This window comes from Acipenser ruthenus, chromosome 35 (assembly GCF_902713425.1).
Source record: "Acipenser ruthenus chromosome 35, fAciRut3.2 maternal haplotype, whole genome shotgun sequence".
NCBI classification, from domain to species: domain Eukaryota; kingdom Metazoa; phylum Chordata; class Actinopteri; order Acipenseriformes; family Acipenseridae; genus Acipenser; species Acipenser ruthenus.
The window spans coordinates 6,679,000-6,697,936 of NC_081223.1; the positions used below are offsets into that span (position 1 = coordinate 6,679,000).

The 18,937-nt window shown below is 42.1% G+C and overlaps 1 protein-coding gene across 1 annotated transcript; it reads left to right on the plus strand.

Annotated features, from left to right (window-relative positions):
* The first annotated feature begins 1,053 nt into the window (after positions 1-1,053).
* On the plus strand, positions 1,054-17,723 carry LOC131705159 (M1-specific T cell receptor beta chain-like). Its single transcript, XM_059007407.1, has 6 exons — positions 1,054-1,130; positions 6,511-6,812; positions 7,553-7,921; positions 9,018-9,134; positions 15,930-15,991; positions 16,554-17,723. Exons 1-6 carry the CDS (start codon positions 1,054-1,056, stop codon positions 16,638-16,640), a joined length of 1,014 nt encoding a protein of 337 aa, XP_058863390.1. The 3' UTR covers positions 16,641-17,723.
* Positions 17,724-18,937: the final 1,214 nt, after the last annotated feature.

Sequence of the window (18,937 nt, forward strand, 5' to 3'; positions counted from 1 at the left end):
TCCATGGGCTCCGCGGAGCCCCGGACCGCCTCGGGAGATGGATCTTTCTCCCCCTCCGTGGCAGCACGAGGGCCGGGGCCCTCGTCGCCGGTAGAGGGGGGACGCCGAGGCGGTCTCTTTCTTTTTTGGGGGCCCTCTATCGCTCCCCCGGGGACCCTCAGCAAGAGGCCGAGACTTGTCCACTTGCGTGCACACGTGGGAAGACGCGCCTGCGCCTTTCTCTTTCCCCTGAGGCTGCCAGAGGCTGTCCCCTGCCCTGCCACGGCGACGGGGAGCACGCCTCCGGCAGCGCTTCTCTCCTCGTACCCGGGGATGAGGTGTTTGGTTTTGCGGGCGGCTTTGCCGCCCTGCCTCGTGGGGGGCGCCGTCGAGGGAGTCCCTTTCTCTGGGACTCCCCCTGACCCACCGCCAGATGGTGCGGCGGCGGGTTTCGTCTCCCCCCGCTTGGCCTCCCCGGTGGACCTGGCCGCCACCTTCTTCTTGCGGCGGGCGACCGCGGTCCACTCGGCGGCCTTCTCCCCCCGCGCGCTTTCGGGAGGCGCGGAGGGTCCGGCCGCCTCGGGGGTCCTCTCTCCCTTTCCCCCCCCGGATGTTACTGGGAGGGGGGGTACTTTTTTGCCCCCCTTCTCTGCGGGCCTCTTGGAGGGCCCCGGGGGCGAGGTGGACTCGGAGGGGTGCGGTGCTTGCGCGGGTGGTTTTGCGCTTTTCTGGAGCTTGGGGCACCTCTTTTTTTGGTGCCCCAGCTCCTTGCAGTGAAAGCACCGCACCTCCTCCGAGGAATAAAAGATCACGTAGTTGGTCCCCTCGAAGGGGACCACAAAACTGCCCTCCGCGGTGTCCCTCCCCGCCAGGTGGATGGTCACCTGACGGCGGAAGGACAGGATGTGGCGGAGGGCCTGGTCTCTGCAGCCCAGGGGGATGGGGTGGATGGCCGTCTTGACCTCCCCCAGGGCTTGCAGATGGGGCATGAGCAGGGCATCCTGAATAAACGGTGGCACGTTGGACAGGATGACCCTGCTGCCCAGCCCCGCGAGGGGCTCGATGGGGACAAACATGCCCCCCACGCTGAGACCCCTCTTGATCGTGGTGTTCGCGGCGGCCTCCGATCTCAGGAAAAAGACGGCTTTCCCGTACATTTTGGAGGCCGCCACGATCGCTGCTGGTCCCACCGCCTTCGCCATAGCCTTGACGAAGCCCTCGATCGAGAGGGAGTCTCGCAGGAGGCACCTGACCCCGTGCCTCCTGGTGATGTTTTTAAATGGGGGGGCCGCGTTGCTCGCGGCTGCCTTTGCCCATTGCTTGGGGGGTTGTGGTGTCTGCCCACTCATTATTTAATTTTTTATTTGTATTATTTATTTATGTATTTATTTATTTCTTCACTAAACAAGAAACAAACAATAATTCAAAAACAAAACAAACACAAATTGCACACCCCTGCACTCCAATAGTGCAGGGGCGCACAGAACAGAAAAGTTTTAAATCAAAACAAAATTCGTAATTTTTTTTTTTTTTTTTTTTTTTTTAATTAAATAAACGAAAAATAGCTACCCCTGCACTCCAATAATGCAGGAGTAGCAAAGTAAAAAATTAAACAAACAGACAGAAAATATTAATTTATTTTAAAACAACAAAAAATAAAAATTTACACACACACCCCTGCACTTCAATAGTGCAGAGGCACACACACAACAAAATAAAAATAAAACAATCAAAAACAAAGTTTTTTTTTTTTTTTTTTTTTTTTTTTTTTAATAATACAAACAAACGTATTTATTTATTTTTTAAATAAATAAACAAATACAAATTCACCCATCCCTGCACTACAATAGTGCAGGGGTAAAAGGAAAATTAAAAAAGAAATCAAAGTCTAAAACTAATAAATAGTTTTAAACTTAAAAGAAAATCAAAAATCAAAAAACAAACCAAGGGCAAACAAAGGAGCACACGGCCTGTGCTCCCTGCCTGCCCTTCCCCCACTCTGCACACAGCAGAGATGGGGGATTTTTTCAAAACAAAACGATTTTTAACTAAAAAACTAAAACAGTTATTTATATAAAAATAATTTTCTTAAAAAGACAAAAATAAAAGCTTTAAGGTAAAATTAATGAATTAATAAAAGAGTGTTTTAAAAAAGAAAGAAAATTCAAAGAAAGAAAAATCTCTCGTGCACTTGCTTATGTAGGCAAGTGCAGGGAGAGAAAAGGACAAACTAAATAAGTGTTTTTTATAAAAATAAAACAACTTAACCAGAATGTTTTGAACTAAAAAGGTGCACTACTACTTTAGAAAGTTGACAGTATAAAAAGTTTTACAAAATAAAATGTTGAAATAACTGTTTTAATAGTTTTGTAAACACTGCTGCAGGAGCTCTGAAATCTGCGACCTGTCAGTAGTAGTAGTAGTGGTAGTAGTATTTTTTTCTAAGCAGACGCCCTTATCCTCGGCGACTTACAGTCGTAAACAAAAATACATTTCAAGAATATCACATTACAGATAAGAGCAGCTATAAAGTACAATAAAATCAGAAGCAAATAAGATCAAATTCAAACAAGAGTAAAATAGCGAATACAGTAAATAATTACAATTAGGAGCGAGTTCGACTAAGAGCAGTTAACTCATAGTAACAATATTTACTCATACGAGTAAAGTCCATTAAGAGCACATAGTGATAGATGAGAATGATTTTAAACAAGAGCAATTAGAAAAATTATGAATAAGGAGACAGATAAGAGAAAAATCAAATACAAGATACAGGAAGTAGTTATAATTCAGAGCAGTATAATGAACTACTCCAGAGATCTGGATGGACGGTTATTTAATCGATTCGATAATTACACGATTTTGAACAGGGTTTGGAACAAAGACCCGGAGTGAACGGGTCTGCTTTGACCGTCCCTCGCTCAGGGGCTTTTGGAGTTTTTATTTTTGTGTTTGCTTTGAACGCGAATGCCCTGATTTTGAAAGCCTACCTTTTTTTCTAAAAAAAAGAGAAATCGTTCGTGCAATTTAATGGGAAACCCAAGTTGTATATCTAGCAGAACTCGTCCTGAAACAATGACAAATGTTTAAACTATTAACTTAAAGCAGCGCGCAAACTCCCCCCCCCCCCCATGCAAAAACGCACCGATTCTAACCCTGCATGCACTCACGCTGGAGATATGAAGCATGCATATGCTGACGTGCCATATTCATATCTGATGAAAGAAAGGAGCCGCCTTCGTGCAGAAATACCCTTCTGTCGATTGCAGTCTAGTGGAAAATCACCTCGCGCTGAGAGAGCTCGTTGCGGGTTTTTGCTGAGACCACGAGTCAGTCTGAATAGCCCTGTGAAAGCAGAGTGCATTAAACCGCTCCACAGCCTCTATCTAGATACACATGCGCGGACAGAATAACTGAATACACCTAATGACCGCAACAGAACCACGAGTTAAAAATACACGCGTGCCCACATGGAAACACTAGAGCAAGGTGCGTGCATGTATTTTATTTGTCTTATGTTGGTTTGTTTGCGCGCTTTTATGAATTCATGAAATGACCACAACGTGTTTATTTTTAGAGCATATGAATAGAAAAACAAAACACGAGCTGATTTTGAGGGACACAAAATATGATCAATGAATTGATCAGTCTTTTAATACGAGAAACAACAGGCTTTTTTAGCGAAAGAAATTGCGCATTGCAGAATTTGCTAATAAAGGCATTTGTTATTTTACTAAGGGAGTTATTCAGTTAATATTTAATACTAATATAGTTAATATATAATATATTTCATATTTTATTATATTCAGGCTGTTTTGAAAACGCTTATGGTATCTTTCAAATCATACAGTTCAATATAATGTATGCAGCTTTACGCGTAAAGATCCACACAAGACTCGAGGTGTCCGGTTGCAGCAGCGACTTAGCGAGCCTTTAGAATCTCGTGCTCGATTTGTGTGCTTCAAAACAGGAGGGGATGTCATTATTATAAAACGAGAAACAAATTCGACAACACCGACGCGCTGAAGCGACCATTAAACACGACCTGTTAGTTAATTGCATTTGGAAATAAAACAGAACCGGGGCAGTCTGTAATGAACGCGCCCCTTTCACTGTTGAACGCTTTGTTTAAATGAGCTGTTTCAGACTGAAAATGAAATGCAAACTCTGCGTGTTAACTCGGCGCAGTGTGCTGCAATCCCCTATTGACTGCAATAGCAACATATTTTCATGTGGATTTTAATAAGCCTGTTCCACGACGCACGGCAATGCACGCTGAAGCATTGTAAAAACTAAAACAATCCGCGGCTCTATATCAAGACAAGCTTCCAGACTCCACAATGAAATGCACGAGTGTCTTGAGATTATTAATGATGAAGTGAACCTTATTATTATTATTATTATTATTATTATTATTATTATTATTATTATTATTATTATTATTATTATTATTATTATAGTATTTGGGCTACGGTGCTCTTTTCAAATGTGTGCGTAAAGTCGCTTTACCGTTTCAGATATATTCATTCTTTACTTTTCTGTTGTTTGTCAGATATTTGTTTTACTATTTAAATTCTATTGTAATTGTAATATAAAGGCACCTGGTCCCAGGACTCAGTGACATGAGCGATGTGGGGGGATGGAGGAGGGGTGGTAACGGTATCGACGCGCACAATAGCCGTTAATTCGGGTTTCAGTGCTTGTGGTTTATTATTTTCCACTGAAGATAAGCACCAACGCGTGGTCGTTTCAGATGGACGAATCGATCAATAAGGCGCAAAAACCACCCATGCATTTTTTTAAAAATCTTTTGTTATATATAAATATATGTAAGTATTGTTTTGAGTGTTTTGAGACAGGAAATAACAGACAGCCTCTCTTCTCTTGCGCAGTGAGGTCCCCTTCCCCCTCAGAACCAGACTCGACCGCCACGCCTGTCTGATCCACACAGCACACGCTTCTTTCCGTGTTTGAAGAGCCCTGTGAGGCGGATTGCAAACGAGCGCCTTGTCTCAATGGAGCGCTTAGTGCGTAATAGAATGATCCGCATTCTAACTGTGGCAACATTCTATTCTGAAGGCAAGTCGCTTTTATTATTATTATTATTATTATTATTATTATTATTATTATTATTATTATTATTATTATTATGTAGACAGCAATTTACTGTTGCCAATGATAGTGTACTTTTGTTGTTAATTATTTTATGATATTATTATTATTATTATTATTATTATTATTATTATTATTATTATTATATTAATAATAATAGATTTGGATTCATTGCCAAACCTTTATTAAAAGGTATATGTTCATTCCATAACGATTTGGTTCTAAATATTTATTATTATTATATTAATAATAATAGATTTTGATTCATTGCCAAACCCTTATTAAAAGGTATATGTTCATTGTATAACGATGTGGTTCTAAATATTGTTTTTCGGTAACACGTTCCATGAAGTGTCTCTAATGACTGTATTCACAAACATGCGCGCTTACACATCATTACAATGGCGTGGTGCAGAGTAACCATGTACCATGTAAAATCTGCCACATGAAGGACACTGTAACTATGTGTAAGTAAGGCTACGCGTGTAGCTTCTAAGTATATAAAGACTAGCTCTACCTCCGCTACGCTCCCCTGCCTCCAGAGCCCGCTCCTTCTCCACCCTTGCTCCGCAGTGGTGGAATGACCTTCCTACAGATGTCAGGACTGCCCAGTCCCTGACCACATTCCGGCGCCTCCTTAAGACTCACCTCTTCAAACAGCACCTGTAGAACTCCTCTGTTTGTATCCTGGGACACTATTACCCTTCATGTAAATGTGCTTTATTTTGCTCTTATCTGCCCCCTATTTTACTGCATTTAATCCTGTACTTCAGAATACTGTAATCTGCCAAGTGTTTAACCTGTAGTACTTTTTATTTAATCATATCCTGATGTAACTATCACTATTTAATCATATCCTGATGTAACTATCACTATTATCTGCTGTATTATTAAATTGTGGTTTGTCACACTTGTACTTTGCTTGAACAAAAGTTATTGTATTTCTTGCTCTTATTGTATTACTTGTATTGTAACACTTGAAATGTATTTGCTTACGATTGTAAGTCGCCCTGGATAAGGGCGTCTGCTAAGAAATAAATAATAATAATAATAATAATAATAATAATAATAATAATAATAATAATAATAATAATAAATACACAGCAATCAGAGACACTTCATGTAAAGGGCGTCTGCTAAGAAATAAATAATAATAATAATAATAATAATAATAATAATAATAATAATAATAATAATAAATACACAGCAATCAGAGACACTTCATGTAAAGTGCTTTATCTGTTTTTCAAAGTTAAAAACTTTACAATTGCTGGTAGAATTCTTCTTTAAATCGCATGGCGCAATCCACATTTTTAAACGAGATGCATTCTCAACATTAGCCCTGTTTTATTACAAACTCATGCTATCTGTGTCTCTCTATGTATTATCATTTTTTGTTGCAGTTTTTCTTTTTCTCAGTGCAAATCCCACTTATTATTTCGCTCGGGTCGGACAGCGCGTTACCGTCCACTGTGTCTTCAAATCTACCTATCAGGTCCGCTGGTTCCGAGACAACGCAAGCGGAGGACTGACCGAGCCGTTCCCTGGTGAATGCGGAGATCCGGGCTCCAAATGCAGGATTACCAGCACCGTAGAGAGCAATAGAGTCACGCTAACAATCCGGAACACGCAGAGAAACGATAGCGGGCGATATTACTGCGCTGAAGAAGGTATCAGCTCTCTGAGATTCTCAAACGCGTCCGTTGTGATCGTGTCTGGAGGTGAGTTTACTACTACTACTACTACTACTACTACTACTACTACTACTACTACTAATAATAATAATAATAATAATAATAATAATAATAAAGTTTAAATATGCATGATAATCAATTCATACTTTTGGAGAAACGTTCGGTAACACTTTATATGAAGTGTCTCTGATTACTCTGTGTTTGCATAGCAGATACTTTGTAAATACACGCGCACTTACACATCATTACAATGTTAATATGAATTAACTTAACAAGCAAAGCTTTTTGCAAGATACATGTAAGTACAGAATTGAATCAGAAAAGGGCTGGGTTTAGTGTTAGGGTTAGGGTTAGTGATAGTGATAGGGATAGTGATAGGGTTAGTGTTAGGGATAGGGTTAGTGTTAGGGATAGGGTTAGTGTTAGGGTTAGGGTTAGTGTTAGGGTTAGTGTTAGGGATAGGGTTAGTGATAGTGATAGGGATAGGGTTAGGGTTAGTGTTAGGGTTAGTGTTAGGGATAGGGTTAGTGTTAGAGATAGGGTTAGTGATAGGGATAGGGTTAGGGTTAGGGATAGGGTTAGTGATAGGGATAGGGTTACTGTTAGGGATAAGGTTAGTGTTAAGGATAGGGTTATATCGAGCACAGAGATTTACACATTAAGTACATTGTAACTATGCATACATTCAATGCTATAAAATGTAATTAAATACAGTTTATTATTATTATTATTATTATTATTATTATTATTATTATTATTTCATTAAGTTTCAGATGATTCCTCTGTGAATCCGTCAGTGTCTATCCTGGCCCCCCTGGCTGTCTCCGGCAGCGCGATCGATTCCAAGGCGACCCTGACATTAGTGTGTCTAATCCGGGGCCTCTCCTCGCTCTCGGTCCGGGTCCGATGGTTCATCTCCGGTAACTTCACGGCGGAGGGAACGCCGAGCTCCGGGATCAAAGTGAAGGAGGGCGGAGAGGGACAGGGAGACGGAGAGAGCTACGCTGCTACGAGCCGCCTGACAATCCCGGTGGAGACGTGGAGAAGCGGGGCTGACTGCGCATGCGAAGCGCAGTTTGACAGGAACACTTCTATCCGCAGCGGGAATGTTTCATACGCTGGGATTCATGGGGCGGGTCAGTAAACTCTCCCTTTCGACTCTTTATCATTAATGAGTCATTTCACAGACGCTTTTATCCAAAGCGATTTACAGAGACTAGACCAGTGCTGCCCAAACCTGGTCCTGGAGAGACCCTATCCAGCAGGTTTTATAAGTAACCTTTAATCATCAATTTCTTAACACCTGGAACAATTTTATTGTGATCAATTAAGCAGGTGATTTATTAAACGAAGTCCTTTAGAGATCAGTTGGTACAAAAAATGAACTACTCTTTTCAGCCCTCAATGGGCTGGATTACATGCTGGGGAAATGTCATGACTTATCTGTCTACTGTCATGACTTATTTAAGGTGGTACGGGCAAATTATAATTTTAGATAATTTTGGTTTGTTTAATAATTCCTGCTTTGAAACTTCATGTTGTATTTGATTTTTGTATAATGTATTACATTTGTATTCAAACAAACTAAAAATAAACCAAAACTAAAATTGTAATCCAGACCGTACCACCTTAAATAAGTCATGACAGTAAACAAGTCATGACATTTTCCCAGCATGTAAACTGTCCCAATGACCAGAGTTCCCTTAATTGAACAAGTTATTTGCTTAATTGATCAATAACTTCCATGTGTTCCCAGTCTTTAGTCTGCTGCAGTCACTTCCGATAGGACCTCGTTTGTTTTACGTCTCATCCGAAGGACGGAGCACAAGGAGGTTCAGTGACTTGCTCAGGGTCACACACACACACACACGGAGTCAGTGGCTGAGCTGGGATTTGAACCTCCTGGTACCGAGCCCCCATTCTTTAACCACTGGACCACACAGCCTCTTATTTTGTAACATTTATATTATTTAAAAAAAGAATAGGCTGGAACAGGCTTGAGAAACAGATACAAGTTTTATGTTTGTGTATTTGTACCTGTGATTATTATCGTTGCTTGGGTTATTTAGGATAAGCAGAGTATACATGTTAATGTGGGGAGTTGTTTATGTTACTTTTTAGTGTAACTGTCATTCTAATTGTAATTACTGCAGCGTAATTGTAACTGGAATTGTACTCAATTGTAATTGAAATGTCAGTAAACAATTCTGCTGTAACTGTAATTGAACCCAGGTCTGGTTGCAGAGCGGTGCCTGGTTCAGTACGCCGTGTTCTCCGGGGTCTCCCTCCTCACTCTCTCCGCGGCTCTCTGCGGCTGCGCGCTGTGGACCCGCCGCCGCTTCAAACCAGGTACCGTCCCGGCCGCTCCCTCCCTGTGCGCTGGTGCGAGTTTATAGCGCTACAGCCAGTGATGGTTCTGCAGCGGGCTAGCGAGTCAGTGCACCGCATTGTATATCTCTATAGATACGATTTCATTACTGACAGAAACTCTTTCAAAATGATTATTATTATTGTTATTGTAACTATGACGATGGTGATAAATATTGTTATTGCTATTGTTATTTATATTATGCTATAAATATTATATCAGTATTAATACAAAAACATATTCTGGCCTGCTATTATTAACAATGGTGTTGTTGTTCAAATATATTTTGTATCCACTGTATTCATGTAGTTTTGTTGCATACACACACATTATATATGTGTATAGATAGATAGATAGACAGATAGATAGATAGTGTAAGAATAGAGATATGTCACACACCAAGTTCCAGTTTCAAAACCCGAGGTTGCCTTATTGTAATCACACTAGAGCAAGTTCACACAACGTTTTTATACATGCATGCAAAACAACAAAACTGTTCGTGCCTTTTGTCACGCCAGCCTTCACAAACTGTTCGTTCTCAGTACTTTCCCGTTATCTGCTAGCCTCCACCCCGCTTCTTGCAGTCTGTTCTCTCTTGAGACATCTGTTTTTAAGTGTTTATCAACCCCAGACAGCTTCTGCTTACAGGCAGCATTGGTTTACAGAAAAAGCAGAGAAGCAATACTAATGCAGAAGTTGCTACACCCTTGTATTGATTCAGTATTTTATTAATTTAACATGCAGACTCTTATTATCTGTTACTCTTAACTATGTTTTGTTAGTAATTATACATACGAAGAAGAATTATCTCTTACAATATCCATATCTATATCTATCTATCTATCTATCTATATATATATATATATATATATATATATATATATATATATATATATATATATATATATATATATATATCTATGTATCTATCTGTCTATCTATCTATCCATCTATCTATCTCGACTTGTTTTGCCTGGCGGAGTGAGAGCGGTGTGGAGTGGTGGTGTGTGCATGAGCGCTGCTGGCAGGTTTGTCGGTCTTTTCCTCTTGTTTGTTTTTATATTGTTTTGCATTTCTTGTTTAAAGTGTACTGGTGAACAGTTCTATGTGCTGAGCTGACGCTCTGTCAGCAACAGCGGGCAGGATGGCCGGCACAGGAGGGAGGCCGCCGCCAAACTTTTCGTTTGAAAGGTTAACCCGCCGGCATGGAGTTAAAGTTTCCGCCGAGGGGTTTATCCCTTTGGAGGAATGTGTGCTCGCTATTGGGGAGGTAGTCGGTTGTGAAAACGTAAAATCGGCTTCTCGCATGAGCGGATCGATCGTGGTTTTTTTAGGTACAGTGGAGCTAGTGTCTATGGTTGTAGAAAAGGGGATTGTTGTCAATAATACGTTTCTTCCCTTAATTCCTTTAGCTGTCCCCGCTAGGTAAATCACCCTTTCTGATGTTCCCCCGTTCCTGAAAAATGAAGTGATAGAGAGGGAGCTGGCTAGATATGGGCAGCTTATGTCTGGGCTGAAGAGAATCCCTTTAGGCTGCAAGTCACCACATTTGAAACATGTTATGTCATTCAGATGGCAGTTGTTTATGATTCTAAAAAACATCGATGAAGATCTTAACATCACGCTTAAATTTAAGGTGGATGGCAGTGATTATGTCATTTATGCAACCTCTGACTCGATGAAGTGTTTCAGATGTGGGACTGAAGGTCATTTGGTGAAAAACTGTCCCGAGAAAGAGAGTAGGGAGCGGGATGGGAGTAAGGGAGACGAGACTGCTGATAAGCAGAAGCCAGGACCGGCCGGTGCTGGGCTCGCCAGCGGATCAGTACCTGCGGGCAGCTCGGAGGGCGAGCAGGCTCGTGACGGGGGGGCAGCTGAGCCCCGGGGGGCAGCTGAGCCCCAGGAGGCAGGCAGTGATGCTGTGTTGGGGGCGGAAAGCCAAACCAAAGTACAAGATACAGCAAAAGACAATGAGAGCACAGAAAGTCACGGAACGGAGGGAGAGAGTGAGCAAATGGACACAGAGACGTTTGCTAGTGTGTGGGGTGATGTTCAGATACAGGTAGAAGGGGTAAAGTTCGCCGAGGATAGTGAGGTTTTAAGATTGCCGGGAAAAAATGGGTGAGTAAAACAGAGGGCAGTGCTGTCATAAAAAAACGCAGCGTTTCTTCTGACGGCAGCAGTGTTGGTGTGGAGCCTGGGAGCTCTGCAGAGACGTGCAGCGCGCAGGCTGTCAGCACAGTGACAGACAATCCCGCTGTAGACAGTGAGGATGAAGGCAGTCTCACTGACTCCTCTCAAGCATCGCAATCGCTCGGTGCGTATAAACCCCGGGGAGGGTACAGTGTTCAAAGCATCAAAGATTTCCTGGAGCAGACGAAAGGGCGAAGGGGAATTGATGTTGAGGATTTTTTTCCCGATATTGATTTGTTTCTGAGCTCAGTACGAGGTTTAAAACAAATCGTTTCTGCTCAAGAAACGTTTAGTACTCAGGAGCTAGTGCGCCTCAAATACATATCGAGCAAACTCCGTGGCAATGTTAAACACAGTCAGTCCTGATGGCCAGTACACTCCTAATACTCTTTCTCTTTACTGTCTGCTTGTTTTTCTTTTCTGAATATCAATGTGTTTCAAACTCTGCAATGGCTAGCTTTAATATCGGGTGCCTTAATATTAATGGCTGTAGAAATGCTTGTAAAAGAGCCACATTGTTTGAATCTATCTTGCAGAAAAATCTGCATGTTACGTTTTTGCAGGAGACTCACATAGATGGGGGAAATCAGGTTGATTGGGAAAAGGATTGGAAAGGGGAGGTAATGGAACTAATGTGAGTGCTGGGGTTAGCATTTTGTTTTCTGAGGGGTTTAAACCGAGCTCTGTAGTTGCCTGTGAAGTCATACAAGGACGGTTACTCAGAGTCCAAGCGGTTGTTGAAGGCAGAGTCTTTGTTTTTGATAATGTGTTTGCACCTACTGATGGTAGGGAGAGAGTAAGCTTCCTCCAGAGGCTTGAAGGTATGTTGGTTGGATGTAAAACCGATGAGGTGTTAGTTTTAGGTGGGGATTTTAATTGCACAGCTGATAGTAGATTAGATCGGAATCACATTGAGCCACATCCTCAGTCTGCCAGGGAGCTGGTTAGAATTGAAAACTATATGGAACTCGTTGATGTGTGGAGAAACATTAATGCAAAGGATAGGCAATATACATGGGTCAAAACACATGGCACTGATGTTTCCATGGCTAGATTGGACCGGTTTTATACTGTTAAACATAATTTAAACATTTTTAAATCTTGTTTTATCAGCCCCACAAGCCTGTCAGATCACAGTTTAGTTTCTGCCAGCGTGTTGCTCCCCTCTGTGAGAATACAAAGTGCATACTGGCATTTTAATACTGCTTTGATTAATGACGAGCATTTTAGGAAAGTTTTTTATTTTTTTGGGAGAGATGGAGATGTAAAATAAGAGACTTCTTCTCATTGCGGCAATGGTGGGATGTAGGGAAGGTGCAGACTCGATCTTTTTGTCAGCAGTATACTAGAAACGTCACAAAGAGCTTAAATAAAACCATGAGAGAGCTGGAGGAGGACATCCTACAGCTCCAGAGAGCTCTGGAGTCCAGCCCAAACGAAAGGCTGATTGAGGGCCTAAAATGTAAAAAAAAGGGGGTTAGCGGATCTGCTGGACGTAAAGGTGCAGGGGGCTCTGGTGAGATCACGTTTCCAGAGCTTAGTGGAGATGGATGCACCCACTCACTATTTCTTTGGGCTGGAGAAAAAGAGTGCACAGAGCAAAGTGATTCATTGCCTGAGGACAGCGGCTGGGCAGGAACTCGGGGAGCACGCAGAGATCCGGAAGCTGGCTGTGGGTTTTTATAAGGACCTGTTTACAGCAGAGGTGGTGGAGGAAACTGGGGAATCACAGCGTTTCTTGCAGGACCTCCCTCAGCTGCCTGAGGAGGAAGCCAAGGGGCTGGAACGTCCTCTGACACTGACTGAACTCTCTGATGCCCTGCAGGGGCTGAACAATGGAAAGACACCTGGACTTGATGGCCTCCCAGTGGAGTTTTATAAAAAGTTCTGGTCTCTGTTGGGAGAGGACTTGTTGGATGTTTTCAGGGAGAGTGTGCAGGATAAAGTTATGCCTCAGAGTTGCAGAAGAGCGGTCATCACTCTTCTCCCTAAAAAGGGAGATTTGTGTAATATTAAAAACTGGAGACCTGTGTCGTTGCTCTGTGCCGATTATAAAATCCTTTCCAGAGCCCTCGCAAACCGTCTCAGGACTGTGATAGGGTGGGTGGTGCAAGGAGACCAAACATACTGCGTTCCAGACAGATCCATTTTCGATAATATCTTTCTAGTCCGAGATATACTGGCAGCCTCCAAGCTTTTTGGTTTCAATGCAGGTGTAGTGTCGTTGGATCAGGAAAAGGCTTTTGACCGGGTAGATCACCTCTACCTGTGGAGGGCATTTAAAGCTTTTGGGTTTGGGACCGGTTTCTTAGAGAAGGTTCACCTGCTCTATGGTGACGTTTCCGGTCTATTGAAAATCAATGGTGGCTTAAGCGCCCCTTTCCCCGTTCAGAGAGGTGTTAGACAGGGGTGTTCCATGTCTGGTATGCTCTACGCTTTAGCAATAGAGCCTTTTATAAATGAGCTGAGGAGGGTATTGACTGGACTGTCCATTCCTCAGTGTCCCGGTAAACCAGTGAAGGTAACAGCTTATGCAGATGACATTGCTGTATTTGTTAACAACCAAACTGATGTTGACAGTGTAGGCACCTGTCAAAGACTGTTTGAGAAGCTGTCATCTGCTAAAGTAAACTGGGATAAGAGTAGTGCAGTGCTTCTGGGTGACTGGAAGGGTTGTCGTCCTCCATTTTTACCTGCTGGATTGCAGTGGAGCAGGGGTGGGCTCCTTTATCTGGGTGTCCATCTTGGGGATGACAGCACAGTGCAGAGAAATTGGGAGGGGATGGTGGAGAAGGTGAAAGGCAGGTTACAGCGGTGGAAATGGCTGCTTCCGCAGATCTCCTATAGAGGAAGGGTACTTATTATTAATAACTTGGTGGCCTCTAGCTTGTGGCACAGGTTCATCTGCTTGGAGCCCCCACAGTCATTAGTGAAACAGGTTCAGGCTGTGATGCTGGAGTTTTTCTGGGATGGGGTGCATTGGATCAGACAGAGTGTGCTGTACCTGCCTCTGGCTGAGGGGGGGCAGGGACTCATAGACCTTTCTAGCAGGACAGAGGCTTTTAGGTTACAGGCCCTGCAGAGGCTGCTGTATTGCACGGAGGACCTCCCGTGGAGGCAGTTTGCCTGTGCCTTCCTGCAGCAGGTGAGGAGGCTGGGTCTGGATAAGAGTCTTTTTTGTTAGAAATGGGTAAACTGGAGATGGACCGACTGCCAGATTATTATAGGAGCCTGTTGAGGGCATGGCAGTGGGTGCGTGTTGAGCAGAGGGGCACTGAAAACATTAGCCTTGATTGGCTCCTAGAAGAGCCGTTAATACATAATACTTTCTTGAAGTGTGATATTGTTCAGTCTGCTACTTTTATACATAGGTTAGTGAAGGCAGGTGTTGTAAAGCTTAAAGCCCTTTTAGATTTCAACACCTACAGCTGGGTGACTCCTCAGTGGTTAGCGTCTGCTCTGGGGATGCGGTCTGTCCACACTGCTGAGCTTTTCCTTGCCCAGGTGCGTGCTGCTCTCCCCGGTGAGGGGCTGGAGCTCTTAAGCCAGCTGTTTAGGGAACAGAGAGTTTCCGCACACGGATTCCCCCTTTCCATCACTGTTAGTGTCCCCAGCGATCAGTCAGGCTTCTGATGAGCAGGGTTATTTACTGACTGTAGAGGGTCTGAGAGATCTCCCTCTGTGTACAGTAGAGGGGAAACAGCTGTATAGGGTGTGTGTAAAGGGCCGTTACCAGCAGCAGCTCAGGGCAATACCAGACACACACTGGAGAGAGAAGCTGGGGGTGGCGGAACAGATAGTGCCAGCTTGGAGAACCCTGTATAAGCCACCACTGCCAAAAAGATCAGTGGATCTGCAGTGGAGGATCTTGCATACCATCATTGCCGTTAACTCCTTTGTGAGCATCATAAACCCTGAGGTGAAAGATTCCTGTCCATTTTGCTCACAAAGGGAAACTGTTTACCATTGTTTTGTGTTCTGCATCAGATTAAAACCTCTGTTTGCTGCTCTGAAGGAATTGCTTGCTGGATTGGGTTTTGTGTTCTCTGAGGTGTCTTTTATTTTTGGTTTTAAGTGTTGTAAAAAGAGAAAGTACTCAATCCAGCTGGTGAATTTTTTTTATTGGACAGGCCAAATTAGCAATTTTAAAGAGCAGAAAAAACAAAGTGAATGACGTTTTAAATACTGATCCTTTTGTCATTTTTAAAATGCTTGTATTAACACGGGTTAGACTGGATTTTAGGTTTTATAAAGCAATGCATAATATAGCAATGTTTGAGGAAGTCTGGTGTGTAGACAGTGTGATGTGTGCTGTTAAGGATGGTGATCTGGAGGAGTATCTGTGATGTGAATTTTTAGGTGTCCATAATATTTTATGTATTGTTTTGTTCACCTTGGGTGGATCTGAATTGATTTCGTGATAATATGTTTTATAAATATTGATTTTGTGTATTTTATTTAATTGTTAAATAAAGTTTTTTTAAAAAGTAAAAAGTATCTATCTATCTATCTATCTATCTATATATAGACACACAGCCTCGTTCTGATAAACTGTCAGTGACGTCTCAACTTTGCATTCCCAGCGTCCACTGAAGACCCCACGCGTGTAACTCAAAAAAGGACCCCCGGCAGCGGAGATGCAAAGGTAAATTTCGCGTGTTCAATTCACCGTCTCATCTGGTGAAGTGTTTCGCGTCTATAGTTAAGCCATCCCTTCAGCGCACGGCGTCGAGTGCCCCAGGGGGATCAGTACAATCTGAGACAGAGTTGAGGTTTTTGATACTAGTGCATTCAGGGCTCTATTCTGACTTGGTTTACGCGTGATTTACGTGCTGGAAGAAGGGTTTACATGCCCACGAATGGTAAATACAATACCATATATGAGCATGTAAGACCTAAACCAAGTCAGAAAAGACCCCTCACTGCGTATTCTGATAAGAGCTGTCCTGTGATAAGAGCGGTGGGGTTTTAGAAGGGCCGTCCTGGATTTGAACCCCTTTCGTGCAGGAAATCTAGAAAATAGCTGAAAGGTTTCATAATGAAGCCAATCCGCGGCCGGCTTTGCCATGCATCAATGGGATCCTGTTCACCTGTGACAGGATTTGGAATCCCAATTGAAAGTTATTGGCTGAGAGGTTCCGCTATTGGTATGTGCTGTGTTATTATAGATTATGTATTATTTAATAAACCCTGTTGATCTCTTGCAGAGGAGAGATGAAGAGGACAACCTGGTCACCTACGCGAGCTTGGAGTTTGAATCCCAGAAGAAGAACAGAAAGAAGAGACGCATATAATAATAATAATAATAATAATAATAATAATAATAATAATAATAATAATGACTCCTTTGGAGCGTTTGATGTTAGTTTTGCGCCTTGATATAATTTTTCAACAGTAGTTTATTTTTTTTATTTTTTTTTACTTGCTTGCTTGTGATTTGTAACGGATGCAAAGTTCAGACGATTAATATCTGTTTAAAATGATCATTATCAGGGGAAGTCTGATGCTCAGCTGTCCTCAGACCTGATTCCTCACCTCCAAGTTTTGAATCGTTTTCCAAACTGGCCAAACATTTTGCAAACCCTGTAGAATTGACCAATGTCGACTTCATAAAGTCGAATGAAACCGGCTGAATAATGAATCATATTTAATTACACACCGCTTTGTTATTTTCCCATACAAACTGACAAAAAGTTGAAAAATGTGACATTTCAAAATCTAACATGAAATAATATACCAGTATTATGGCATCCTAATGGTAGACTTTTTTTTCTATATCATTTAATAGTTTCTTTGATGACATGATGTTAAATAAAAGAGGTAAACTATGTTCATATAGCTTTTTTTAAATAATATCTCAGTCCTAAAATTCTAGATGAGGCAAAACCTTTGCCCAGAGCTGCACACAGAACTGAGCCTGTTTTAACCCTTCGAGGTACACAAGGAATCAAGCGCTTGCTGTTCAGATGGTTTCTTCTTAAAAAAATACCTTTGAGAGCGACTCAGGAATCACGAGGAGAAAACTGTCCATTTGGACGATCAGATCCAGTCTGACACTTCATTTCAAACCCCGCTGTTTCGTGCACCTCGTCGCAAACAATAAGAAAGCGCGCATCGTTTCTATTCGTGGGACGCACGTGTTCCTTCTCTCTTAAAAGGCTTGTGCGTTTCTCTGAGATTTCTCATTGGTTTATCAGATTTGATGGACAGTTATTGGAATTGTAATAGAAATATCAATGGGCTGGAATAAGCCATGCTAGTGCAAATATAACACGTGGTGTTTATTTATCCTTTGAAGAAGACCCTTTGAAATTCTATAGAAACTGTCTCTATATCAAAACTCTATTTCGTGAAATTGCGCCAGCATGTTCTTCATTATTAAAAAAACTAAATACATCAATAAACTTGTTCTCGCATGCATTGATTCTCTGGCATATTGTTTATTACTGTACCTTTTGATCATTTCAAATAATAATAATAATAATAATAATAATAATAATAATAATAATTGAAAAAATCTTGGCATATTTTTTTTTTTTTTAATTTAATTCCCAATTCCAATTTCTATTCCTTTTTAACACAATTTCAAAACACATCGCTGATCAGAATTGCGTTAAAATTAGCTTCTCACAACTATGGCAACAAATCACTTCAATTTAAGTCGCTTTTTGTTAGTCAATTAAAATTCGCTTCAATCAGGGGTCTCCAGCACAGGGGGTAAACTGTGCATCATCAACAACTGCTGCTGCAGAGTCACTACCAATAGGACCTCGCTTTTACATCTCATCCAAAGGACGGAACACAAGGAGGTGAAGTGACTTGCTCAGGATCACACACAGTGATTCAAGGGCTGAGCTGTGATTGAACTGGGAGCCTCTTGGTATCAAGACCCCTTTCTCTAATCACTGGACCACCAAGTCTGCTACTGATTTGAATGCCAATCCGATAGAAGCTGTTTCTGATAGAAAGACATTTCAGGATGGCTGTATCACGGTATGAGGACCTGCTAAATAAACAGGGTATAGACTCATCTTCCTCAGGGTATGAAGGAGGGTGAGCTCACTGGGGTCAATCTGAGACAGACAGACATGCAGCCAGAAGTCAATCCCACTGACTGACTGACCAAGATTACTTTATAAAGAGTAAGGAGCTTGCATACAAATATACAAACACTTAATAATACATGAAAAAGGAAAACTGCTGTGTGCCAAAAGGATCACAAAAAAAGAAAAAGGTCATGTGGGTACATCATGTGAATAATTGATACAACAATCAATTCTAAACAGGACGTTTCGGTCTACAAGTCCTTCTTCATCTGGATGGAAAAGCAGTAAATATATGTATATGTATTACAAAACACAAGCTACATAGAAATCTAATAAAACAACACTCATACAGAACGCTATAACACTTCCTGGGTGCTGCTCTGTCAGATGTTCTGATCTGCGTCACGTTCGCGCCGCAGCACACCTGATAAAAGTGGCACGTGACTTGATCGCAGGTCAAGTCATATGATCAGGCAGTCCCTGCTCCTCCAACGCAATACGGCTTGGTAACACAGACCTGTTGTTCCGATCCATACAGTCACACG

Bases quoted from the DNA above. Each gene is read 5' to 3' on its own strand.
- LOC131705159 (XM_059007407.1), top strand. From the start codon at position 1,054: ATGCCCCCCACGCTGAGACCCCTCTTGATCGTGGTGTTCGCGGCGGCC. The intron at 6,813-7,552 runs GTGAGTTTACTA...TATTTCATTAAG, and splicing joins CGTTGTGATCGTGTCTGGAG to TTTCAGATGATTCCTCTGTG. The intron at 15,992-16,553 runs GTAAATTTCGCG...GATCTCTTGCAG, and splicing joins CCGGCAGCGGAGATGCAAAG to AGGAGAGATGAAGAGGACAA.